The sequence below is a fragment of the Setaria viridis genome, chromosome 5 (genome assembly GCF_005286985.2).
Source record: "Setaria viridis chromosome 5, Setaria_viridis_v4.0, whole genome shotgun sequence".
NCBI classification, from domain to species: Eukaryota; Viridiplantae; Streptophyta; class Magnoliopsida; order Poales; family Poaceae; genus Setaria; species Setaria viridis.
Window position 1 is genome coordinate 33,791,549 of NC_048267.2, and position 26,268 is coordinate 33,817,816.

Here is a 26,268-nt window from a genome sequence, read left to right on the forward strand (position 1 = left end):
CATGTAGGTGGAGGATCTCGGTGCGGTGAGCCGCGGGCGGGGACGTGCAGCAAGGCAGCGAGCGTGGGGCAGGGCACGAGCAGGAGACGTGACCACCGTCGCGCACTTCAGCGCAGGGCACGGTCTCGGGCCGCCGTCACAAGCCGTGGTCAGAGTGCGGCCACCGGGGCCGTCCCCTCCGTGTCGCTGCCGCACTCGCAACCACCCCCGGCCGCGCAGCTAAGTGCCCCGCCGCCCCGGGCTATTTCCCGGTGGAACTCAAGCTCGCAGGGCACGGCAGCGGCGCAGCTCCGGTGGAGCGCAGGCCACTGGCGCGCGCGGAGATGAGGGCCGGCCCAGGCGGAGAAGTGGTGGCGTGCGGAAATGGTGCTGGGGCGGAACGGGGTTGCCGGCGAAGGGCGGAGAGCACGGGAGATCTGAGATGAGGTGAGAGAGAAGGTGTGATTAAAAATACCTTGTGAGGTACACTAAACTTTGGAATACATCTGTGGGAGGGCAGTGCTGATGTGGACAAGGTTATATAGAGCTGCTCTCTATAATCATTGCGGGTGCCCAAAGAGCTAGCTGTGATGTTTTTCACTGTGCATTGCTGAGACGTCCATATTACACTCACATAATCTAAAAATATGTGCATAAGATTATCTCTTGATCAAGAGATAACTCATCTTTCTCTCCCCCTTCTATCTCCTCCAACTAGATAAAAATATGATGCGGCACTCCAATGAGCTAGCTGGCATGTATTATTGGTGGAGACCTCATTGGCCCTACATTCTTTCAATATCAGCACTCAGCACTGTACTAGAACTATTTATTTACAAGGTAGTACCGTTGGGCCAAAGGCTATTTTAATGCTAGTGCTACTCACCTTTTGATTCCAGTGGGGCTATCAACTACCAGTCCTCCCGAAAAGAAAAGGAAAAAGAAAACTTCCAATCAGCCGGTTGCTGGAACATATTTTTTTATGCACAAGTGCACCATTTTTTTTCCGCTTTGCAATTACCATGTCTCCACTGACAATATGTAATGGGCAGATCCATCGTCATCGATGCCATGATCTAAGAATTGACTTCAGAAACGCCAATGAACGACGAGCATGGCATATATATCATAATACCAATATAGGAACCTGCATCACCTCACCTCATCTTCCAATAATTTACACTCTACTGGGTGAGAGCAAGGGCGTAACTTGGATACGCTGCAGCTGGGAGACAAAACAGGGAGAATCGAGAAGATGGAGATGGTTCTGGGCGCGATGGTGGAGGAGTACACCTTCACCTTCCTGGCCATGGCCGTGGGATTCCTGGTGGTGGTGTACTTGTACGAGCCGTACTGGAAGGTGCGGCACGTGCCGGGGCCCGTGCCGCTGCCGCTCATCGGCCACCTCCACCTGCTCGCGAAGCACGGCCCCGACGTCTTCCCTGTGCTCGCCAAGAAGCACGGCCCGGTCTTCAGGTGATCCACCCCTCCTCTGGTGCATGGGCAGTTCGTCCCTGCATTTCAGAAGTTCAGAGTGCTAATTTTGTGGGATGTAGATGTGATGTTAAAGTCAAACGGTTCTTCCATCGGGATGCTAATTTTGAAAGATTTTGTAGATCAACAATCGGTTATGATGTTAGGTTTTGATTCGATCTGCCTGCAGGTTTCACGTGGGAAGGCAGCCATTGACCATCGTGGCCGATGCAGAGCTTTGCAAGGAGGTGGGCATCAAGAAGTTCAAGAGCATCCCCAATAGAAGCCTTCCTTCGCCCCTCGCTAATTCTCCCATCCATCTGAAAGGCCTCTTCGCTACAAAGGATTCGAGGTGGTCGGCGATGCGGAACATTATCGTCTCCATCTACCAGCCGTCGCACCTCGCGGGGCTGATCCCGGCCATGGAGTCGTGCATCCAGCGCGCGGCGACGAACCTCGACGACGGCGAGGAGGTCGTCTTCTCCGACTTGGCGGTGAGGCTCGCCACCGACGTCATCGGACAGGCGGCGTTCGGCGCGGACTTTGGCCTGTCGGGAAAGCCGCCGGTGCCTGGCGACGAAGATTCGAAGGGTGCCGACGACGGCGGAGCTGCGGCGAAGGCGTCGTCGGAGTTCATAAACATGCACATCCACTCGACCACGTCGCTCAAGATGGACCTGTCGGGGTCTCTCTCCACCATCGTCGGCATGTTCCTGCCCTTCCTGCAGAAGCCGTTGCGGCAGGTGCTCTTGAGGGTCCCCGGCTCCGCCGACCGGGAGATCACCCGCGTGAACGGTGAGCTCCGCAGGATGATGGACGGCATCGTCGCGGCGAGAGAGCGAGCGCCGGCGGCGTCGCGGCAGCGCAAGGACTTCCTGTCCGTGGTGCTCGCGGCGAGGGAGAGCGACGCGTCCACGCGGGAGCTGCTCTCGCCGGACTACTTGAGCGCGCTGATCTACGAGCACCTCCTCGCCGGATCGGCGACGACGGCGTTCACGCTGTCCTCGGTGGTCTACCTCGTCGCCAAGCACCCGGAGGTGGAGGAGAAGCTGCTCAGGGAGATCGACGCGTTCGGCCCCCGCGACAGCGTTCCCACGGCGGACGATCTTCAGACCAAGTTCCCGTACCTCGACCAGGCACGCACGCACACGCCATTGCTTTGGCTTATTGGATCGATCATCTTGAATCCATGGACTCACTCGACACACGTGTGTACGCAGGTGGTGAAGGAGTCGATGAGGTTCTTCATGGTGTCGCCATTGGTGGCGCGAGAGACCTCCGAGCGTGTGGAGATCGGTGGCTATGTCCTTCCAAAGGGTACATGGGTGTGGATGGCGCCAGGAGTCCTTGCCAAGGACCCCATCAACTTCCCAGACCCGGAGCTGTTCCGACCGGAGCGGTTCGACCCTGCCGGGGACGAGCAGAAGAAGCGACACCCGTACGCGTTCATCCCGTTTGGAATCGGCCCCAGGGTTTGCATCGGCCAGAAGTTCGCCATTCAGGAGATCAAGCTCGCGGTGATCCACCTCCATCAGAGATACGTGTTCCGGCACTCTCCCAGCATGGAGTCCCCTCTGGAGTTTCAGTTTGGGATTGTGGTCAACTTCAAGCATGGTGTCAAGCTTCAGGCCATCAAAAGGTACAAGAATTACTAGATCAATTGCTAGTGGCTGTGTGAATTTTGATCTTGGGGTTTTCCTCCGTGCAAAGTTGCAAATGTATATACAGCCACGGATAGAAGATGAACGCGGTACAACCCTCTGATACTTAATGAAAGGTTGATCTCGTTGCAAATCCTCTTTTGATTTAACCTTTGGACTATAAATTCAAATATAGCAAGTGGTTCAATTTCACCTTGAAAACGAGAGCGATAAAACAAAATGCAAGCCAAATGAAGTCTCTTCTACTAATAATAAAACTAATCTTAGCCTTCACCCTCGGTCCGTCGCGTAGCCCTTCGTGCGTCGTGCCGCCATTCGGTTGTCATCTTGCTGATATTAAACGCGATCCATCATAAGTGACAAATCTGACCATCAACTCCTGCACTTAAGAGTAAAATAACAAGCACGAACTTAGACATGGGAGTTTATCTCTGATCATTTCCACGAGTTTTGGTAAATCGCTGTTTACAGAAGACCGTATCTGCATACGGGGAAAAACATACTCAAACACATAAGAAACACAGCTTTGACCTATCGCGAGAGAGCATGAGATAGGGAAGAACCCACATGACACACCAAACCAACTTAACTTTGCCCAAATCACCTTGGACACACATGAGGAGCCCACAAGGAGTGCTACCAAAAATATGGGCCCAAACGGTGTCGGTAGTGGTTCGGGCGGTCCACTACTGAGCCTGATCGAGCCCATCTTTCTCGTGGAGTCTCCTACCGCCTTTCTAAAGGCGGTTGCGTAGGATTGGCGCAAAGCAAATGTATCTGGATATGGGATCTTTCACAAAAGGAGAGAATAGAGGGAATATTTCATGAAATCTTTGGAGCATATCCAAAGCAATGTAGCAATGGAGCATATCCAAAGCACTTTGCAATCCCTCCTACCAAAGCAATGTTTCCTCCTGGAGCCGCCCTTGCCGCATGTCCTTGCGGCCTCCGAGCAGCCCGGCCAATGTAGCATCCCAGCTTGCAACGGCCTCTATGGCTTTGGTTCAGGCGTTGAAAGTGACGAGATGGTGAAGAGAAGAACGATAAGGCTCAAGTTACAGCTGAACTATAAGTGCAGCAATTGCACCTTTTTTTGTCTTTGCCAAATATTTTTAGAGAATTGCTCTTTTCTCCTTTTCTATAAAGTCTCACATATCTCAAACCACCCGTGATTATCTAAATTAGTTTATTAATTATTTTAATGCCACGGCCCAGCCCTGCTCACACTTACCCAGCCCGGCCATGCCCATTATTGGATCCGGAACGCCGTCGTATTGTATCCTTAGTGGCGCCGCAGAAGCAGCGGCGAGCCGCGGACATCTGCTGGCGGCAGCAGGGGCAGGCGGGCAGCGGCCACATCTCCTAGCCGAGCAAGCATCTTGATTCTTGAATTACGGCACCACGAACTGAGATACGGAGTATCATTCTTTTAATATAGTGCTTGCTTTGTCAATCGATTCCTCCCGTGTTAACTTCACCGTATTCACAAGAAGAAACATCAAGTAAACTCAATCCGAAGCACAGCTCTGCCAGCAGGGCTGTGGAACTTGCATCAGATGGAGAGGAATTTCGACGGTCGGAGGGAATCGTCGCCGGCAACTCCGTGCCATTGTTCCCCACAACGAAAGCAGAGGACCGATCCAGGCATGGTATGCGCTGTACAGGACCGGGCCCAGGCAGAACCCAATTATATAATAACTAGCAAATATGCCCGTGCGTTGCAACGGCAAATATGCCCGTGCGTTGCAACGGGAGAAAGAAAATTATGGCATAGCGCTTAAATATGTATCAAACTCAGATGATAAATTATATTTTATACTCCATATGAATTATTTATATTATATAATTTATGGTCCACATATACCATGCAGGTGTATGTTAGAGTCGAGGTGTATGTGGTGACACCAATAGTAGTACATTAGCAATATTGGTTGGTTTATTTTTCTTGCGCTTGTTTTCTTTTGAAATCTGAATTTATATTAAATAAATAAAAGTTTTGAATGACTCATGGACCGCATGGTATTCCATGCATTAACGAGACTGGACTTTTTTTTATAGACCAAACTTCATACGCATGGGCCATAGACCGTTCCAAGGAGAAGCGAGTCCCCTATATCTGTCTATTGCTGCTGCCCCTTCGTCGCATAGCTCACATGCGCTCGGTCCAGCCTTGCTAGTTGCGACACGCACCAGCTCAGAGCTCATTAATGCTGGTGGGCCATCTACCGCGCGGAAGGAATGCGCGGGCTCATGTTGCTAGTCTCAAGGTCCGGAATCAGGCAACCGTCTCTCGCATAGCTCAGCCTTATCCTCCCAGTCCCAGCGCTCGTTCCCTCTGTTGCGTTCATCTCACCCGCCTGCATCTCTCGTCCCCTCTGGCTTGTTGAGCTCGAGCGTGCGTCGTCCTTGCGAGGGAGGCCTCCGGCGAATGCACAAGCTTCTTGACCAAAAGCGTAGCAGCGCGCGAGCCTGCCCATGGCAGCGTACGAGGGAGCCTGTTGCCAGGATGCTCGAGGACGCTGGCGCAGGTTCCATGGACAGGTATGTTCGCCTTAGCTTCAGATCCAGGTCGGTGTTGTGGTCCTTTTTTTTCTTGATTCCGAAGATTTATGGGTTGCTCCGTGGATTCCTCTTGTAGATTTGTTCTCCGATTTTTCTCCGGGCAGCGGCCGCAGCGGGAAAGATCCGGGCGGCTGCGGATGGGGGAGCTCCAGGCGGGCGGGCGGGCGGCTCGGCCTGGTGCAGAGCGGGGGAGCCGTGCAGATGGCGGCGGAGCCAGTCCACTGTCGGGCCCTGAGGGAGCTCTGGCCAGTCCACTGCTGGGCGGCGCCGGCCCCGGAGCCGGACGGCCGGACGGAGTGCGGCGGCTCTCGATCCCCCGAGGGAGGGGGTCTTTTCCCTTTAATCCCTCACTTTCCTCTTTTTTCCAACCGAGCCCCCCTATATTCAGAAGAATTGGACTGCGGGTTGATTCCACGAAATTCTGAGGGGTTTTTTGCAAAACAAGCGCGACGGACGAAAATTATTGGCAGAGATGTTACTCGCTTTAATAATAGGTATAGATTTAAAATTTGACTTAATTATTTCTTATTGCTTGATATTCGTGTAATTTCTTTTAAAAAAGTACCGGAGCTGTTCTCGTATTTTTACACCCTCCATCAATGTTTATAAGCCATGCTAGATCTTAGCACGGTCTTCCAAATAATACTTTTACCATTCATTTATCTTATATTATATTGTTTATGGTTATAACTTATGATCATTGTAAAGTATATTTGATCACGAATCCAACCATATCAAGTTTACATTATAAAAATAAAAAATTAATAGTTAAATTATTGGTTAAAAATTGCTAAGTTTGAATCTTGATATGCGTGTGCGCCTTATAAATAAAAAGGATGGAGTATCATATTATTAGTACTTAGATCTGATCACGGTTATGCATACAAAGATCAAGATCATAATACTTGATCAAGATTTAGGAGGTCTAAACATATAAATTAAATAATTTGCAGATAATTAATAGACAACTTCCTGTATCAACTCTCCATTTGTTGTATGTGTATGTATGATGTGGCGTAGACCATAACCATCTACTGTTGAATGTGCCCTTACATTGATAAAGCATGGAACATATTAAGGGGGAAAATGTACATACGCCAGGTCGACTAAGATACTGTACCAGTGTGCAAGAGTGACGCTTACTAGCGCAACACCGGGACACCAGCCAGCACTAACAGGGGAAGAAAATTCTGTGGAGACCGGATGCAAACCACGCTCCCTGCGTAGCCGACGCCAATGTGCGCCACGTGGGCGTCCGAGGGATCCAAGGGACGCGGCTCCAGGTCACGGACGTGGCTCCAGGTCACGGACTCAGCTCGGCAGTGCGTTGGGCGAGCGTGACGAGCGGACACGAGCCGCTGCCTCCTCCATCTGCACCCGTCGCCTCGCCACCGTGATCCCAGGAGATGGACTTGCCCGTCGCCGCCTTCTCCATCTGCCCCCGCTGCCACCGTGATCTCCTGGCGCCTTCCCGACATCTTCGGCTTCGTCTCGCGCCTCCCCGACTGAATGCACAAGGCATGTTCGACGGTTTGCCTCACACGAACTCCAGCTCGCCGGGCCCATGGAGCTTTGGATGCAGGATGGCGACGATGTCAGGCTCGCATTACCGGTAAGCGCAGAAGATCGTGAGCAAGTATGCTGTACTGATTGCTAAGGGTAAGGCCTTCTCACCCGAAGACATCAAAATTGAAATTGAAATCGGGATATAGCTATGTGTATGCTGTACTTCACTGCTTTTTCATGTGAGCAAGTATGTTTGATACATGCAAATCAGTTTTGCTAGAAATAACTTGGATAATTCTGATATCCTGATAGTTAACTGAAATTTAAAGTACGTATTCTCTGATGTACATATTCTCTGATGCACCAGCTGAGAGGCTGAGATGTTGGCAACCGGTTGGTTCTCATCACCAAGGAAGCAGTACACCACAGCCAACTCCTTCAGTGCCGGCGCCACCACGGTGAGCCGCTGCAGGCCACGCAGTTTCCTCAGCTCCATTTGCAGGAGAGACTCAGATTGGATGGTGAGATCCTCCAGGCCCCAGGCGCAGCGGACGGCGAGCATTTGCAGCAGGCATGGGCACCGCGGCGAGGAAATGGCGTCGCCGAGGCTGCACAGCCCGTGGAACCGGCCGACGCTATCCAGGGTTAGGTTGGTGAGCCGGGCAAAGACGCCGGCGAGTGGCATGGTGATGGCGAGAAGCGGAGAAGGCCTAGGTCGAGGCAAACCGCGGCGGCGCGCTCGAAGCAGGGCAGCTCAAGCGCGCTCCGCTGCGCGGCCACCTCCCCGTCTTTGTCGTTGGAGTCGCTTCCCCCCGTGAGGTTCTGGAAGAAGATCTCAATCGGCCGCAGAGGCGGTGCGTGGCGGCGGGGAGCCAGGCCGCCACAAACTCGGGGGTGGCGTCCATGGCCCCGACGAGGGGGTGACGAGCTGGTCACGCTCGCCAACCGAGCCGCATCCGTGACTTGGAGCCGCGTCCGCGTCTGGAGCCGCGTCCCTTGGATCCCTCGGACGCCCATGTGGCGCATATCAACGTCGGGTACGCAAGGAGCGTGGTTTGCATCCGGTCTCCATAGAATTTTCTTCCCTAACAGGACCCATAGAAACACCAACACAACTAACGGAACCGGGTTTGCTCTTTTATTTTTCATCGGCAGAAGTGTGTGAACATCAAGATCCACAGCACTCGGCAACCTAGTCCCTCTGCCTCCTGATGACCTGAAGCTTGACTCCATACTTGAAGTTGACCACGATCCCATATTGGAACTCGAGTGGGGACTCCATGCTGGGAGAGTGACGGAAAACAAAATGCCGGTAGAGGTGGATCAACGACAGCTTGATCTCTTGAATGGAGAACTTCTGGCCGATGCAGGCTCTTGGGCCGATGCCGAACGGGATGAATGCGTACGGGTGCCTCCTTCTCTCCTCATCACAGGTGGGCTCAAAACGTTCCGGTCGGAACAGCTCTGGGTCTGGGAAATTGTTGGGGTCCTTAGCGAGGACCCCAAGTGCTAGCCACACCCATGTACCCTTTGGAAGGACATAGGCACCGATCTCCACCCGCTCGGAGGTCTCTCGCGCCACCAATGGCGACACCATGTAGAACCTCATCGATTCCTTCAGGACCTGCATGCACAAATGGCACATCAACAGTGATTCCAATTAGGAGTGCCAACAGATTCATTATCAAAGGCTAATGACATTCTCATGCGTGCCTGATCCAGGTAGGGGAACTTGGTCTGCAGATCGTCAGCCGTGGGTACGCGGTCGTGTGCGCCGAACGCGTCGATCTCCCTGAGCAGTTTCTCTTCCACCTCAGGGTGCTTGGCGATAAGGTATACCGTACATGACAGAGTGAAGGACGTTGTCGCCGATCCAGCGAGGAGGTGCTCGTAGGTAAGCCCGCTCAGGTAGTCCGGCGTCAGCAGCTCTTGCGCCGATGCACCGCGCTCCTTCGCGGCGAGCACCACGGACAGGAAGTCCTTGTGCTGCTCCGACGCCGGCGAGTGCTCCCTCGCTGCAATCCGGTCGGCGACCATGCCGTCCATCTGCCTACTGAGCTCGTTGTTGACGCGGTCAATCTCCCGGTCGGCGGAGCCAGGTATCCTCGTGAGCACTTGCCGGAATGGCTGATGCAGGAACGGCATGAGCTGGCCGACAATGATGGAGAGCGACCCCGATAGGTCCATCTTGAGTGACGTTGTCGCTTGCAGGTGCATCTTGATGAACTCCGATGACGCATTCGCCTGCGTGCTGCCAGCGTCATCCCTGGCGTGGCTCTTCCCATCCTCCCCGGGCGGCGTCGGCTTTCTGGACAGGCCGAAGTCCGCGCCGAATGCCGCCTGCCCGATGACGTCGGTGAAGAGGCTCAGCGCAAGCTTGGAGAAGTCAACCTCCTCACCGTGCTGGAGGTTCGTCGCCGCGCGCTCGATGTACGACTCCATGGTTGGAATCAATCCGGCAAGGTGGGACGGCTGGTAGATGGAGACAATGATGTTTCGCATAGACGACCACCTCGAATCCCTGATCCAAATGCGTTCATACATGATATTTGCTTTCACTTTCATGTGAATTCGATCTTAATTGAATTGACTTACAATCAGAAGCTTTTCTCTTAAAAAAGTTACATCGCCAGAAGAAGCTTGAATTCAAAACCTTGTAAAGAAGAGTCCTTTCTGATGGATCGTAGAATTAGCGATGGGCGAAGGCATGCTCCGGTTAGGGATGCTCTTGAACTTCTTGATGCCTACGTCCTTGCAAATCTCTGCGTTAGCCACCATGATCATTGGCTGCCTTCCCATGTGAAACCTACAGAGATCGAATCAAATACCATTGGACTTCACGCTAGAATTGGTCGCGGTACTACATAATATAAATATTTTCAGATATTGAGGGAGTTTACAACAAAGTTGCATACCACAGATTTTAGTACTCTATATAGTACTTTGGTGGTTCGGACATCATAAGATGGAGGAGACATGCAAGTAAAGTAGGACGAGCGGGGCTCATCACCTGAAGATAGGGCCGTGTTTTTTGGCGAGCACCGAGAAGACGTCCGGGCCGTGCTTGGCGAGCAGGTGGAGGTGGCCGATGAGCGGCAGCGGCACGGGTCCTGGCACGTGCCGCACCTTCCAGTATGGCTCATACATGTACACGATAAGAAGGAAGCCCACGACCATGGCCACGAAGGTGAAGGTGTACTCCTCCATCGCACCCAGGACAGTGCCCATCTCTCCCCCTCCCTCTTCTTTCAATAGGATTCGATCTCTCCCTCTCCCTCCCCCCTCTCTTTTTAAGAATTTATAGAAACATGAGTTAACGACCAGGTATTGCTCGCAGTCACATGGATGTAAAAGCTGCCGGCGGACTTAAACTAAAGATTAGGGCTTTGATGAAGCTAATCCCAATGTTTTTTTATCCATATCAAAGGAGCGCCACTTAAAAACTACAGAGTTAAATAAACAGAAAGAAAATAAAGTTGTACTATCACTAGAAGATATACAATCATTTCCAACAATTTTTAATGAGTGGCCAAATTTTGATGCTTCCTACTATTTTTTCTCGAATGGCGCACAATTTTTCTAGTGTAACTTGTCTCTTTCTCAATAATTTTATCAAGTCACCCACAAACTCATTTCCTACAGTTATGGTAGGTAGTTATTCATATGAACTCTTTTACGGTACACAATACTAGGCTATACTAGTGTTTAAAAAGGACTAATATAAAAATATAAGACGGTCAAGATTAATTGTATACTGCCAAAACCTTCACCTATGGTATGGGTAGTATACGAGTTAGTAGTATAGGTACGCTTTGTTTTTGAATTAGTGTTCCCGGGTTTCATTATTAGATCTTGTCTTATTGGATTTGTTGTATAAGGGTATCATAGTAAAAGAACACAAATGACATCACTATAATTTTATTTTTAACACTAGCATAAAGTTTAAAAGACCATTGCATTTGAAAAAACACATTTATAATGTAAAAATTACTAAATTATTAGTAATAATGAATAGTTAGATCTTATATATACTACATACAATTAAAGTAGTAGTACTGTGTACCGTAAAAGAGCTCTATTCAAATATACTAGAAATCGTTGGCCATTTGTAAAGAAACTGTTGGGAAAAATAATATTGTTGTAGTGTATAATGGAGACACATCTTGGAAAAATGTGCTAATATTTTGGATCAGTCCCGTAGATACAAGCACCTAACGGTTAGAATAACATAATTTTTCTAATTGTATTAATTATGGCATGCGTCAATTTAGGACCAAAATCAGAGGCGCTTGGAAACGACAAATGAAAAGTGCTAGACCCCCCTTAAAAAAAGTCTTAAGGGAAAGTAATTGATTCTCCTAGGTATTGTGAGTCAACTTTAAAGATACGATTATAAAGATACGATTATAGAGGTTATCTGTTAAATAATTTTAAAATTATGTATCAATACATTAAACCGTTCGTAATGCAACACCAATATACTCAGGTCAGTCTTAGTGCACAGTTTTACTGCACTGTTATTAAGATTAGAATAAAACTCCTCTCACATATGATGAAACTCTCATTTCTCTCTCCTCATAAAGATCTTATCAAATCAGCAAAATTACTTATGTAGCATGTAATGGAATATAATTTAATGCACATGATACCCCGTGCTAAAGTTTAGCACCTGTCACATTGGATGTTTGGATGCTAATTAGGAGTATTAAACATAGGCTAATTACAAAACTAATTGCACAGATGGAGTCTAATTCGCGAGATGAATCTATTAAGCCTAATTAGTCCATGATTTGACAATGTGGTGCTACAGTAACCATTTGCTAATGATGGATTAATTAGGCTTAATAGATTCGTCTCGCGAATTAGCATAGGGGTTCTGCAATTAGTTTTATAAGTAGCTCATGTTTAGTCCTCCTAATTAGCATCCGAACATATGATGTAACACTACTAAAGTTTAGCACCTAGTATCCAAACACCCCCTAAGTTGAGAACCAGTTTTTTACGGAGGTACTTGCTGACGGCTAGATCTAACTCAGCCAAGACGACAAGACATTACATGAGTGACCGGGAGGAATCAAACAGCTGGCTGCATATCATTTCTCTATCTGGTCTCGGTACTCCGTTTGGGCCCGACAGTTTTTTGTATTCATGGGAAGACAGCCAGCTGCAAGCAAGCGGCACATGCACCGAAGTTCACATATTTTTCAATTATGGGCACATCATTTGCACTACCGACCCAGGACTCGAATATAGACGCGGCTGATGCCTTGTGTCCTCGGTGCCGCTCGGTTTGTCGTGTATCTACGGGACTTGTCTGGCGTTCGAACGAGACTCCTGTAGTTTTTTCTAAAAATATATTTTTCATCCTTAAGTATTGCAAAAAAGAGATATTCATCCCTTACGTTGTTTTATTTGATGAAAATTTACCCTTTAACTAACTAAATCGGTGCATTAATCGTCCCATCTTAGTTTAAAAATAATTTAGTGTTGTCGAATGACAATTTATGCTATGTAATCATTTGATGAATCCGTAAAGTACGAGGTAATATGCTGACTTGAGGATATAGAGTCCAGAAAATTTAGTAAATCATCTAAATTAGCTACCCATAAAAATTTTATGGGAAAAAATTAACGGAACCAATCCATATCGAAATATTATAACGACCGACTCAACATTAGATGTGTCCAACCAATCCATAAAAATTAAGAAGAAAATTAGACAAAACCAAATTAGCTAAGTGTCAAAAGCAAAAACACTTCAAATTCATCTAAGGCTTGAAAACACCCTAAAAGGCACTCACATGGGTAAGAAATAAAAACAGATTTTTATATAAGAACTTAACTTTTGGCCAATATAAATGTTGTAGAACTTTTCAAATTGAGCAACTTTCATAATTTGCACTATTTCTGATTTTAAGTGGAAGGCATTCAAAAACTAGGTCAAAGTTGGGTCAAATTCAAGTCATTTTCAAATCAACTTTACCCGGCGTTCCACTAAAGTTTACACCATTTTATCTCCAAATCTGCAAAGTTTTTCACCTGTCAGCTTTTGTAGAAATTGTAGTCCATAGTTCAAGCTCAAACATTTATATTTGAAGTTTTCAAAGTTCAGTTAGAATTTTGGAAGCAAATATAGCCCAAAGAACCTGCCTACGCGCACCACGTGCGAACCCACGTGCGCTCGGATCGCAGTGATCATGCACGGTGTGGACGCCGATGCCACGTCATGCCGCCCAGCTGGCCGCTCCCTTCAGCCATCCGCCGCTGGTGACAAGACCGCATGAGCACGACCTTCACCCAACCGTGCGCCGCGCGATCTTCCCCTTCCCACGCCAAATCGCTGCCGGCCAACCTCGGGGCGCGGGCCACGTGCATGCGAGCTCCGCACGCCACCGGCGGCCACTCGCACGTCGCCTCCGCCTGCCACCTCTGCCCCGCCAACGCCGGCCTGCCCAACTGCGCCACGAGCCCACCCGACGTCGTCAGCTCGCCCATGCCTGTCCTGCCGCTACAAAAGGGGCTAAGCCCGGCTCGCCGGCACCACACCCTCCACTTTTCCCCCTCTATCGTGCGCCATTGGAGCCCCACCGCAGAGCATCACCTCCCGAGCTCCACCAGCGCCGCCTAAGCTCTCTTGTGCACCACCCAAGCCTCACTGCACCTGAGCCGCACCCGGAGCTACGCCATCGAGCACCGCCGCCGAACCTCCTCTGCCCTCAACCCCTACAACGAAAACATCACCAGTGAGCCCCTCGTCACTTTCCCACCCCTAGCTCACACCCCCGCGGCCGGACCTCGCCGGATTATGCCGCCCTCGCCGCCGGCCGCCCCCAAGGGCCACATTGCAAGGCCAAGTTTTGTTCCAGGGTCTTGTTGTGAGATTTTGAAAACCGTGAGGGCCTTTCTGTAAAAGAGGAAATCCAAGTTTTATTTTAAAATGCACAGAAATGGCTGAAACTTGGAAAATGCATAGAAAATTGTGGAGAATTGCTAGAAATGTGAAATAAATTTTTCTAGTTTCCTGATGCTCATTACTACCGAGTAAAAATACTTGCTCGAGTGAAACATATGTTTTTGTTGCTTATAAAAATGCATGATTGTTTAAATTCATTGCTGTCGAATGAATAGTTTTAATGCTCATAAAATTTTGAAAAAATCACCATAGCACATGTTAGTGTTTCAACTTAACTGATGATGTTACCCTAGTTAAAAATCATTCTTCAAATTCTGCAGAATAATCATATTTGATTTTTTAGTAAATTCTGTGGTTGTCAAATCCATCTCAAATTTCTATAGTAGATTTCTTGTATAGAGGGAAAGCTCCTATAAAAGTTTCATTCTCATATATTAACAGATGCTTTCTAAACATTTATTCATGTTAAAAGCTAATTTATTTAATAAAGAAAATTGTTACTAGAACTTGTAGGCTCACAAGTAATTAATTGTGCTTCTCATCAGTCTTAAAAAGGATGCTAAACAGTACCAACATGACACCACCTTTTATCTTGTGAATAATAAGTTTTTAAGCAGTTTATATGTGTACACAATCACCATCAAAGTGAAAACTAGGTTTTCTTTCGAACCAACCTTGTTTTGCGAAGAAAAGAATTATTACAAACTTTTTTAGGTGAATGTGACCGAAAATGCACCCTATGTTTCTGCAATGCTAATGAAATGCAACCAACATCATGAACGGTTATACATGAAATCTTATGCGTATGCATCTCATGTAGAAGCTAACCTCGCGGATGGAACCTACGAGCTAGTCCCGGGAGCTGAAGAAGAACACCCTACTGCTACGTTGAACCTGATCGAGACAACTCAAGAACCGAACCAAGCTTCAGAAGAGCCTAGGCTAACTTAGGACAAGGAGGCAAGTCCCGGAGCATAACTCTGGTTTCTAAAATTATGCAATATCATGTTACTCATGTTTGTGCATTAAGTTCATAGGAGTTGCTTGAAACCCTAGTTGCATGCTCCTAGTACCCATGTTTTGAATACTAGCATGATAAGTCGTTTAGTTGCTATGCTAAATAGGGACACAGTAAAAGTCGAGTGATTTCCTGTCACTCGCGAGCTATAACAGTTGCTTGTTTACTTATGTTGGAATCATAAGGTTGATGGACAGGGCTTGGTATTATGTTCTAAATGGTAGATGCCCCGTCTGTTTAGGAAAACTGCTAAGGTCAAAATGTGTTAGAGTTGTGGTCAAGTGTTTGAACGTACTAAACTCATACCTAGTATAAAAAAGGATGGGGAAGCATAGTACCTGATTGAACCGGGGTGTTGACATACTCCCCACTCTCTTTGGAACCGAGTTCCCCTGGTGCACCATGTGGGTACAAGTGCAGTCACGGTACGGCGTCATCCGGGACCGTGGGGCATTATATCCAAGGGAAGTGGGACCTGGTCACATGCCTGGGGATCAATGGGGACGACTGATATATGAGAACCAGTCGTGGTACACATATATCTTGGGTTTAGGTCCACCTTGCAAGGTTAAGAAATTGAATTCGAATTGTCTGCTTCTCACAGTTTGGGACTGCTTGACCGCGTTTCTGCACTGATTAAGTAGAGAAACAATGATGATGATTAATATTGATGTTTGATTAAATTGCTTGTTCACCATGCTTTCTTAGAATAGGTGCTTACCTAGAATGGTTAATCAACTAGAACTTGATGCTAAAACTTGAAAGCAAGGACCTACTTTAGAAGTTTTTGACAAAACAAACCCCTCAGCCAAAAAGCCTTGCATGTCTAGGAGTCGGTGGATTAGATACCACCTGACGGGTAAGTCTTGCGGAATATTAGTATACTCAGCTTTGCTTTGTGGCTATGTTTTCAAGTAATGTTGATGTGGATGATATGATTGCCAGTGTGACTTGGCCGTACTAGATCCCTCCGGGATGGACGGTTGAGTGGGACCCGTCCTCAGTGGGCAAGGATCGCAGTGAGTGATATCATGGACGACTTCACCATGGTATCGTGAATCGAAGTTAGACCTATCATTATTTTCCGCTGCATTTGAACTTTGAACTACTTTATATTTTGAACTCGGTTTGTAATAAGTAAATTAGAACCTTTGTAATGTTGCACTTGGATTGTTGTAATCTCTGGACTCGTCTTCGTACAAGTATGCTTGTTTCGATCGGAAATACGTGGTTGTATTGGGTTAAATTCGACAGACTACCATTTTAATCCGATTAAAGTGTTTGTTCGCATTTGAGGCGATGTTTAGCACACTTTAGTCGGGTTAATTTAGGTGGTTCTGCCACACACATGACCTAAACGGATATTATATGACACTAGATCATTGTTAAACAATGCGGTGATGATAAATGCATCGATTTAGTTGGTTAAGGGGTTGATTTGCACCAAATAAAATATTAAGGATGAATATCACACTTCTGCAATACTTGAAGGATGAAAATACACTTTTTCCTTTTTATATGATAGTCCCAATAAGTCATGTCATGAGTATTAGTCCCATGCGTAGTTTTTCTATGGCGTGGCAAAAATAAATTAAATAAGAGAGAAAAGCAACTCAAATTAAGGGTGCGCTAGGTATGGCTCTCACTCTGCTTCCTCTGGTAAAGCGACTTTTCTAATTTGTCTCGTGGAAAATCATTGGGTAGAAGGATTTCTCTTAATTTTTTTTGAAAGGATGGAAGAGATCAAATATCTATAATATCTTTATTTTTTCATCTCTTCAGGTATTACAAAAGTGTGATATTCATTCAACATGTTTCACTTGGTGAAATCAATCTCTTAACAAGCTAAATCGGTGTATTTATCATCCTCACCTTAGTTTAACAATAGTTACGGCGCTGCTCCTCAACCAAACACAAGTAAACCTTAATATAGGATTTAAATTGACTCATCATGCAACTAATGGTCTAACTATAGTAAATTAAAATAAAGTAGATGTTGGGATATGATAAAAACACTTGCGTTAGCTTGGGATCTATCAACCACATGAAGCCTCTTCTGGAACTCCACATACTGATCGTCTTCTGTTGCACGAAGCACCACAAAAGAGAAGAAACATACATTAAGAAAATAATACACCAAACATTATAAAACCATGCAGTGTACTACTCGTCGCTACAAATTCGTGAGCGCAAAGAACCATCTAAATTGGAGCTCCAGATAAAAAAGTTGTAAGCTTTTTAAAAAGTTTTGGCGGCTAAAATGCAAATGTTACATTAAATAAAATTAATTCTATAGAAAAGGGAGTTATGTCGCCATCATGAACTTTTATGACGTCATCACTGGTTTTTGGGAAACCAAAATGTAAAAATCCAAATTTTGATAAAAAATTGTATGTCTAAATTGACAGCTAAACAATTAAAGGTTGGCAATTTTGCTTTTAAAAAACGAAAATCCTTCATTTTGTTATTGTTATCGGCTGCTCTCCTCTTCTTTTGGCGGTTTAGCATATTGACAATCCAAAATGGAAATTTTGAGATGTGATACAAAACCAACTAAATAAATTGATTAAGGACAGGTACGTCCTTACTATTTTATCTGAAATTTACGTCATATGACTATATGAGGCAGGCTGTGCTATGGTGGCGTGATCTTTAATTTACCGGATGCTGACAGTGATGGCAAAAGTGGCATTGTATGGCACGAGATGGCTCTGTCCGTATACGCGGACATTACGGAAATGCAATTAAGGATTCTTAATTACCGAAAGAAGAAGGAATCATGAGCACAGCATACCTGTATACCACCAGTATTCCGAGCATGTCTCTGCCGTGAGCAGATGAGATGCGGCCGTTTGCATGGGGAAATATGCTTCCTGCCAGGTCCTTGGCGTTTGTGACAATTGACAGGGGTTGAATCATTGATGGCATCTTTAAAATATCATTGATCCATGGCCAATAATTTCGTAACTAAATTTGTCAGCATTTCGAATAGTTTCATAAATAGTGTTTGGTTTAGCAAATGTAAAAACAGATCATGGTCGTTTGGTTCAACTTCCCTCGTAATTAGATACCATCATGTAATCGGATACCGGTTTATTCAAAATTGTTTCCTCCCCTCGACGACTGTAATCAGATCCCGATGCCGGCATGCCGCAGAGGCGCGGACTCGCTGCTCACCCCCGGACTCGCATCGCCGCCCGCCTCCAGACTCGCATCGCCGTCGTATTCGCTCCCCTACGACTCCATGCGCGATGGAGTTTGGGTGGGCCAGCACACCTCCATGCTCGAGAGCTCCGCTGGCCGGACTGCCTGTTCATCGCTGGTATGGTCTCGTCAATGCTTCCGCCCATCTCTGTGTGTCAAATAGTGCTGCAAAGTGAGGAACTCAGGATCTGCATGAAGAAGAGGAGATCGCTACCATCCTCTGTCCGCCGCCTTCCCTCGTCCTCGCTGACTGATCCAATTGATTAGAATGAATTTGCCCTGCTCACAGTAATCCCCTTTCTTTCTTGCTTCATTTCGTTACCGTTACCTTTGTGTTACCAAACAAAACAGAGCATGTAAACGATGATCCCACCATCAAAATCCCTGTAATCGGTTTTCAATACCGTTACCGTTACCTGTGTGCAAACCAAACACCATCTAAATGTGATATCAGTGCATTTTGAAGATAAAAAGACTTATCCATGATTTTAATGTGCCACTATGCATGAAGATCCAGTCAAGACGAACTCTTCCTCTACACAAGCAGAATCAAAGTTCTTGTCTAAGTTTGAGCCACTCTGATTGGATTTCTATTGTTTATATCATCATTCCTACTGTTGATCAACATAATAAGCAGGTCGGAATTGCTACCAAACATGATTTCATCATCAGATATGATTTTATTGTTCGTGTTTGTCTTCTTCCTCCATGTCTTGATTTTGTCACGTGCAACCAACCCACGGCAGCGCGTGCTGAACTACTGACTTGATTTTGTGGCCATGGGAACTTGGGCTGCCAAGCTGACTAGATTTTGTCTCTGAATTGCATATGGGCTGGACGTCCATGACCTTTTACACTATTGGGCTGTAGCTGCTCCGTGGGAGTGAGTTGTCTTTCTGAAACACACATCACAAACTCCTTTTTTTAAAAAAGTGCGAGAACTCAGCAGGAAGCTTTTTCTTTTTCTAAGAGCGAGTAGGCAGTAGCCTTGTGAGAATTTGCCCATTTAATTTGAAATCTGAACGCTATTAGGTTGAATTTAGGCATGGTATCAGTTTTCCGAGGGAGTAACAGTTTTTTTTAAAAAAAACTTTACGTGGTTTTTGAACAACTAGCAGTGCGGAGCACAAATAGAAAGATACATACTCCTATCTACCATTGGCATTTAAATACACTTGCTATTTGTTACTTGAATTTCCATCCTCCCACAAATAGAAAGATATACACTCCTATCTACCATTGGCATTTAAATACACTTGCTATTTGTTAATTGAATTTCCATCCTCCCAAATCCCAATCCTACCAGTTAGCTAGATACACATGAAATTTGTTACATCCAGTTACTCGTCACTAAACACACAACACCACACCACAACAGAACAGGGTCATGCAAATGCAGTAGGCTACCATGCAATCAACCGACTGTCAGCAGGTCCTGGGGGCTCTGTGTCACAACCTTGTGAGGACGACCCCGATCTGGACGCTCTTGACCTCCTCCCTCTCCATGGACGCGGTGACGAGCTCCGTGTACCTGTGGAAGAGCGCGTCGACGATGTCCGGGCCGAAGTGGTGGCTGAGCATGGACTCCTGGATGGCCCTGATCGCCATGGACACCGTCCGGCCATCCTCCTTGGCGTCGCCGCTGCTGCTCAGGTTGATCTCATACGTCTGCACGTAGTCCAGCCGGAACGACCCCTCCCGCCGCACCTCCTCCTCCACCTCCTGGATCGACGGCGCGTAGAACGGCACGTTGTACGCGTCCACTTTTTCCTGCTCCACCAGCCCCTGCACACATTTTTTTTTCAGATCGTGTGTTCAGTAATCAGGTTCAGTCTGTTCGTTCTGCGCAGCAGTTTCGTTTCGCATGAACTGTCTGATCGATCGATCGAGCAGTGTGTGTTCACGAACGGCGAGCTCACCCACCTGTGACACGAGCGAGGCGAACGACTCGGAGAGGAGCTCCCAGAGGAAGGTGGTCCGCCTGTCGATGTAGCCCTCGGTCTGCCTGCCGAGCATGGCGAGGACCATCCGGCCGCCGGCGACGACCTCGGCGGCGCGCGACTTGAGAAACAGGCCGAAGTCCCTCTGGAACTGCCTCAGGTAGGCCGTCGGCACGGCGAGCGGGCTCGAGCTCGAGATGTACATCTTCCCCTTGTTGATCGGCCTGCCCGTCACCTCGTCGAAAAGCCCCGGAGGGACCTGGGAGAGCCAGTGCAGGCTAGAGCAGGAGCAGATGAAGTGCACGCTCTTCCTGGGGAAGAGCCTCCCGTAGAAGGAACCCGGGACCCCGGACAGGAACACCATCGGCCGGCCCCACTCGTCGGTCTCGGCGGCGGCCTTGAGCCGGTCGGTGAACTCCGGCAGGCTGAAGAAGATGGTGTTGAAGTCGTTGGTCGGGAGGTCGTTGAGGAGCACCGAGAACTCGGGCGGCGGCTGCGACGACCGGCCGCACACCCGGCCGATGCTCCCGACGATGTCCTCGACGAGGCACAGCGCGTTCGGGCCGGACGAGCAGCCGAGGTCGGCCACCGTGAACCTCTCCGGCATCTGCGAGATGTACACGTCAGTCGCCGAGTTGGTGATGAGGCTCTTCAGCGTGTCCATGCCCCGCTTCTGCAAAAACAGATAATACATGGTGGTCGCCCGCGCGTGTTCAGACTTCAGACTTCAGAGTGGTGAATCTGATGGAGGGAAAAAAATGGCGAATTGCTTACCTGAAGCGAGGAGTTCTGCGCGTAGCTGGTCTCGCCGAGCCCCTCTTTCATGTGGAGGATGGCCTCCACATCCATGAACGGGAGCTTGTCGGAGCAGTGGAGCAGCGAGGACGCCATTGCCTTGCCTCTCGGTCACTGCTGCTACCAACCAAGGCTTCAAGAACCAGTGTGCCTTCTCCCTGTGGTCATGTAATGCAGTACGTATAGTTTCAGGACTCTTTTTCGGTACATCACTTGGCGCAAAACAAAAATGAAATAGAATACTACTGTCTGTCTAGACCCGTTAGTTCTTTCGCATTTCTTTTTGGCAGCAAAAGAGCTAGGGCATATCTAGCTACTGGACAGCAACTTGTTGCACGCTAGGCGTAAAAAAGGGGGTTCTTGGCTCGTGAAAAAAAAAGGGGAGAGTTCTTGAGAATAGTCTGATGGGCATCTATTCAGGCCGCTTTATGCAAAACAATGTGTGACATGTCTAACTGAGATGTGTCCCCTTTTCGGCTCAGTTAGTTTGGTGTGTGAGTGACTGAGAATCCGGTCTCAGATAAAGTACAATATCGTAAGGCCCGGATTCGCTAATATCATGTCACGTACGGCGGCAGATTTGGTTGACTCGCACAGCAGGAGAGAAGACAGGGTGAACAGGACATGAGAGGTGCATGCGAAGACTAGACCATCGGTGCAAATCTGTCCGTGAGTGGAGTGCCAATGGTTGCCTTTCGGAAAGGGAGGGAGCTTTACCTGCAGGCTTAACAACCAGCGGCTGAAATCCTGAGTCAACTGTTAGTAGTAGGAGGACAGGACGGCGCCTTTGTGGTCTGCCGCTGTACCTCGCCTACTGATACTCCTAATAAGCATGTGGGTGGCAAGTTGCAACACGCTCTGCAACTTGTTAAGAGGCATTCCCATGTTTAAGCAGGCAAGACGGATGAAGCTCTTGAAAGCGTACGCCCCTTTTCGCGTCTCTCCGGTGCTGCCTTCCATTTTGCATGCATGTTCTCAGAAATGGAAGGTTCTTGGTGCAAGAGCTATCCGGGAGGTATGGAATGGAGGTGTGAAAGGGGGAAAGAAACAAATTCTCCTAATGAACGCTGCAACAATGCTATTTGCATCGCCGAGATGGCATGGCATGTGAGAATGGACAGATGAATTCACCAGGCTTGTGAGGAACTTATTACCTTGAGTTGAGAGAGTAGCCGGTAGTCTGTCTCTCCTCCTAGCAAGCTGTACCTGGTCTCGCTCAGCTGGCAGAGGAGAAGGTAGCTAGTCCTGCCTTGCCCTGGCGTCTGCAGTGCTCGGTGGCCGGGGTATTTATAGGCAGGCAAATGGAATCCGAACAGTGTCAGTTGAGACTCGAGCGCAGTGGCCGGGGGCCGGCGCCGGCGCCCCCACTTGGGCCAAGGGGACTGTGCGCATCGCACGACGACCGTCGACTGCCATGCCCGCTTGCTCCCACTCCCCCGCCGTTGGCTCTGGCTGTCCCTTGGAGCCACGAAAAAATATCAGAAAGCTTAGAGATACTAATTTCATATATCAAAAAATATGATAGAGATACTGATTTTTATCACAAAAAAGGTAGAGATATTAATTGTTTTATGCGTGCACGATGGAGATGAGAGGGGGGGTGGTGGTACGATACGATACGGTACGCCGACACGCGCGGCGAGCCGCTTTCACGGCGGCGTGTTCGTTCTCGAGCATTCGATGCAATGCTTTGCTTGTGGACTCTGGGAGGTCTCTGTCCGGTGGTTTAGTTAACTCGCGAAAGGATCGGAGCCGGTGCGAGGAAAGGGAAAGGAAAAAAATATTCGGTGCCCATGCGCGATCGAGTTCGTGGCGTATCGCGGCGGGACAGGTAGGCGCGCGGGGCGCGGTAGGAAGTAGGAAAGGAACGCAGCGAGCGGCTGTGGAGTGGTCGAGTGGAGCGAGCGAGCTCTGGGCCGACGCCGACGCCAGCCGCCTTTTGTTTTTTCTTTCTCTCTCTCTCTCTCTCTCTCGGCTTTTCTTTTCTTTGCTTCTCTGATGAATGAGAATGAATCGGTGCTGCCTGTGCGGTGGAGGGGGCCGGAGACGCCGAGAGGGTCCGGACGTCCGGTGCTCCGGTCCCTCCCCCCTCCGACTCCGCGTCCCGCCGGCCGGTGCTTTTTCGTCCATGGGGCATATGGGCTGGCCCCGGTACGTCGATCGCGCGAGAGAACCCAAAGGACGAGGGATTTTCACCGGAGCGCAGGTGCGTCGTCTCGTCGAAGGGACGTATGTGACGTCCCGCGGGTACATTCCCCGGCCCCCGGCCGGGTGCCTAACTTGCGTGTCAAGCGCGGCCGGAATGTGCGCTGGTGAGAGTCTGTGAGAGCGGCTTGGTTTTGCTTCTCAAATATCAGGTGGTAGGTGCAGAGCCCGCACAAAAAAAGGAGTGTGCTAGCTGGCTGGAGAAGAAACTTCACCCCGTTTCCATATCTTTGGCATCTTTTTTTCTTCCAAGTCCATAGCTAGTGGTAAGTGATACCGATGATGGTTGTGGTCTTGTGGAGTGGACGACTGGAGCGTCTTCGTTAACAGAGAGGTTATTTGATTAAGCGAGATTACAATGTTCTTTTTTGACTTTCCAGCACGGGGAGTAGATGGTCTAGCGAAGCCGGTTCAATTCAAGTGTGATGGATGGATAAATAGAAAAGAAAACGAATAACATGAAGAGTAGCATCGTCAGAAATCTATTTTTAATACACTCCCTACAATTAAACAACCACAGATAGTGTGCATGGTGTTGACCTTCCACACTGCCGAGTGTGCTGCAGGCCTGCAGCTAACTGCAACCGACCCTCTGGTTCATCCAATCATCCATCGAGTTTATGATGCTGCCGACAAATGTGCTCTTAGAACTTGGAGTGATCGTGTTGTAAATGTTTCCATAATAAAGCCTGTTGCGGTTCAGGTCGCAAATCCTGTATGCCAAACTTGCATATCAGGATCAAGAAAAATAGTGCATGGTAGTGTTACATATATAGGCCTTAAGATTACTTAGATTTTTAGAACTTCTAATCACACACTTTTATTGTACAAAAAACAAAGTTATATATGAATCATACACTTGTTTGTTGTTTTCCTTCAAAAAAAAACATACACTTGTGCAACGGAAGGAGGCTGCAATTCCGAAATTCCTGGCCCACAGAATGTGAATTTATGTCCACACAGTGAAGCAAAGCAGTGTATACAGGAAAGCCTGGAGCCTTTATATCACTCACACAGTAATAATCTATGGACTAGCATCATATCAGTAAATCAAATTCTATAACCAACAAGAATATATATTTGTCTGCGCTTGTGCTTGTGGAAAAGTGGAGACACAAAGAATGCAGAAAAACTTTTTCTTAGTGAAGTTTATGCAACGCATTTGCACACGTAATGATGCAGACAAGACATGCTGTAACGAACATATATAGGGCCATAGGCTAGCTAATATAACTAATATAGCGAGGCATCTTTCTTTTTTGCATTAGAGGCAAGGAGAATAAATCGAAATGTGAATTTTGGCCTAGCAAATGGCTTACAATGACCACATCTGTTACTGTAAATGTCTAATGCCCTTTGACAACACATTTTTTATTCTAGATATGGTCCTGATATATTCCACATTTCTATTTCTAGATACAATATTTAAGGTATCTATGCACACAATGCCTTGTCGATCCGTTGGTACTGTGTACGATCTTTCAAAGTAGAAAAACAGCTGGTTAAGAAGGCATTGACGCATTGTGCTACTAAATAATGATGTAATTGCAGCGTCACAACACTGCCATGATAACCAGATTTAGTTATCTCAAGACATTGCACTGAAGATTTATTGTATTGGAGAGAAAAAAGAGAAATATTGAGTATCTGGCTGGAATAAACGGCTGATCAACTCAACAATAAATAAAAAAAATCACAATTGTTCTTTTTGAAAGGAACAATATCATAATTGTTCTTGCTAAAAAAATTAGCAAAGTCGGATATTAATAATCTGGTGTGAAGCAAACCACAAATTTTCCTGGTTGGAACAAACTCAGATGCCTTACAGACCATAATATTACTATTACAGAGAGCCAGAGAGGGACTGTAATAGGAGGTTTCGCGGTCGACTACTCCAGATTTTTCTTTAGATCCTAATATAGCTGCAGGTTCTATTCCTGTAACATTCATACCAACTTGGCACAATGGAGTAGTAGCAGATACTAAAATGGTAGGAGGTATATGAAAAAAGCCATATGCTTTTCGTTGGTGCAAGTTAGAGCTGTGTTTCTTTTAGGATTCCCTGGAGCCTTTTCCCCTCTAGTGCTGCATGGTAGGGCTTGATTAATTGGAGATTGTTTATAGACGAAAGTGTTCACCAGGTCCAAAGCTTCTGTCTAGTTGCATGCGCACTATAGGCGCGTACTCTGTGTTACACGATCATTTCCATTTGAAAAGTGTGTATAGATATCATGCATATAGAATTCATATAGGCTCCGTTCCAACTCCCCTTTTGACCCCCCGTGGTATAGCGGCCCTTCGAGCTAGCCGTTCTTGAATGAATCCGACTACTCATTGGAGGCCCTAGTTCCCGCACAATTTGTTGGCTCACAGTTGCAGAGAATATTGTGACTTTATGCTTATGTACAGTTTAACATATCTGTAGGTCGTTCTAAAAATGTTTATTATATTTGTAGTTGTAGGTTATAGGGCAATGGATCTCCTTTTTTATAGTTTTAATATGTAATGTAATGGCCGAATGCATCATGTTATTATAAGGTGCGTGTGGAGAAGATTCCGGGAATAAAGTCTCATCTCATTTGCGAATGCTATTGAAAGCTATATAATGACTTAATTGTATTTGAGGGAGAAGAAATGATGAGCTCGAGAACTAATAAAAAATACTGCAAGTAATATATGTAGTCACATAGAACAAGATATGTTTCCTCCCCTATTTCTTGTTTGGGCCTATTTTGAGTGCAATAGTTCATAAAAATCAATTCATGTGCAAACAAACGTTAACGATGAGAGTCCTCTGAAAAATGTTGATGATGGGTGTATACATTGCACATGTATAGCACCGAATAAAGCACACCTTCAGAATGCTAAATGAGCATCCAGTTCCGGTCCCAAGAAAAGAGTGAGGTATGTAAGCAGGGTACCTCGCTAGAGCTTGATATCAGCTGCTGTACACATTGTGGTACCTAGACCCAGTTCTTTTCACAATTGATGTACGGAACTATTCCAATAAGA

The 26,268-nt window shown here is 47.3% G+C and overlaps 3 protein-coding genes and 1 long non-coding RNA gene across 5 annotated transcripts; 2 read left to right on the top strand and 2 right to left on the bottom strand.

Annotated features, from left to right (window-relative positions):
• Positions 1-991: 991 nt before the first annotated feature.
• On the top strand, positions 992-3,246 carry LOC117854968 (cytochrome P450 711A1). Its single transcript, XM_034737236.2, has 3 exons — positions 992-1,455; positions 1,643-2,588; positions 2,673-3,246. Exons 1-3 carry the CDS (start codon positions 1,235-1,237, stop codon positions 3,105-3,107), a joined length of 1,602 nt encoding a protein of 533 aa, XP_034593127.1. The 5' UTR covers positions 992-1,234; the 3' UTR covers positions 3,108-3,246.
• Positions 3,247-4,980: 1,734 nt separating this feature from the next.
• LOC117854580 (uncharacterized) lies at positions 4,981-6,342 on the top strand. The gene is made up of 2 exons (XR_004640331.2): positions 4,981-5,654; positions 5,752-6,342. It is a non-coding gene; the product is annotated as an uncharacterized lncRNA (long non-coding RNA).
• Positions 6,343-8,297: 1,955 nt separating this feature from the next.
• LOC117854579 (cytochrome P450 711A1) lies at positions 8,298-10,457 on the bottom strand. Of its 2 annotated transcripts, none has more exons than XM_034736805.2 (4): positions 10,192-10,457; positions 9,835-9,987; positions 8,895-9,702; positions 8,298-8,805 (listed from the first exon to the last, which is right to left on the bottom strand). In XM_034736805.2, exons 1-4 carry the CDS (start codon positions 10,407-10,409, stop codon positions 8,374-8,376), a joined length of 1,611 nt encoding a protein of 536 aa, XP_034592696.1. In that variant the 5' UTR covers positions 10,410-10,457; the 3' UTR covers positions 8,298-8,373. The 2 variants fall into 2 exon arrangements, with proteins under 2 accessions (XP_034592696.1, XP_072149774.1); XM_072293673.1 differs by having other exon boundaries at positions 10,097-10,234.
• An 8,996-nt stretch (positions 10,458-19,453) lies between these two features.
• On the bottom strand, positions 19,454-22,453 carry LOC117855402 (probable methyltransferase TCM_000336). Its single transcript, XM_034737743.2, has 4 exons — positions 22,206-22,453; positions 21,031-21,209; positions 20,240-20,929; positions 19,454-20,101 (listed from the first exon to the last, which is right to left on the bottom strand). Exons 2-4 carry the CDS (start codon positions 21,145-21,147, stop codon positions 19,766-19,768), a joined length of 1,143 nt encoding a protein of 380 aa, XP_034593634.1. The 5' UTR covers positions 21,148-21,209; positions 22,206-22,453; the 3' UTR covers positions 19,454-19,765.
• Positions 22,454-26,268: the final 3,815 nt, after the last annotated feature.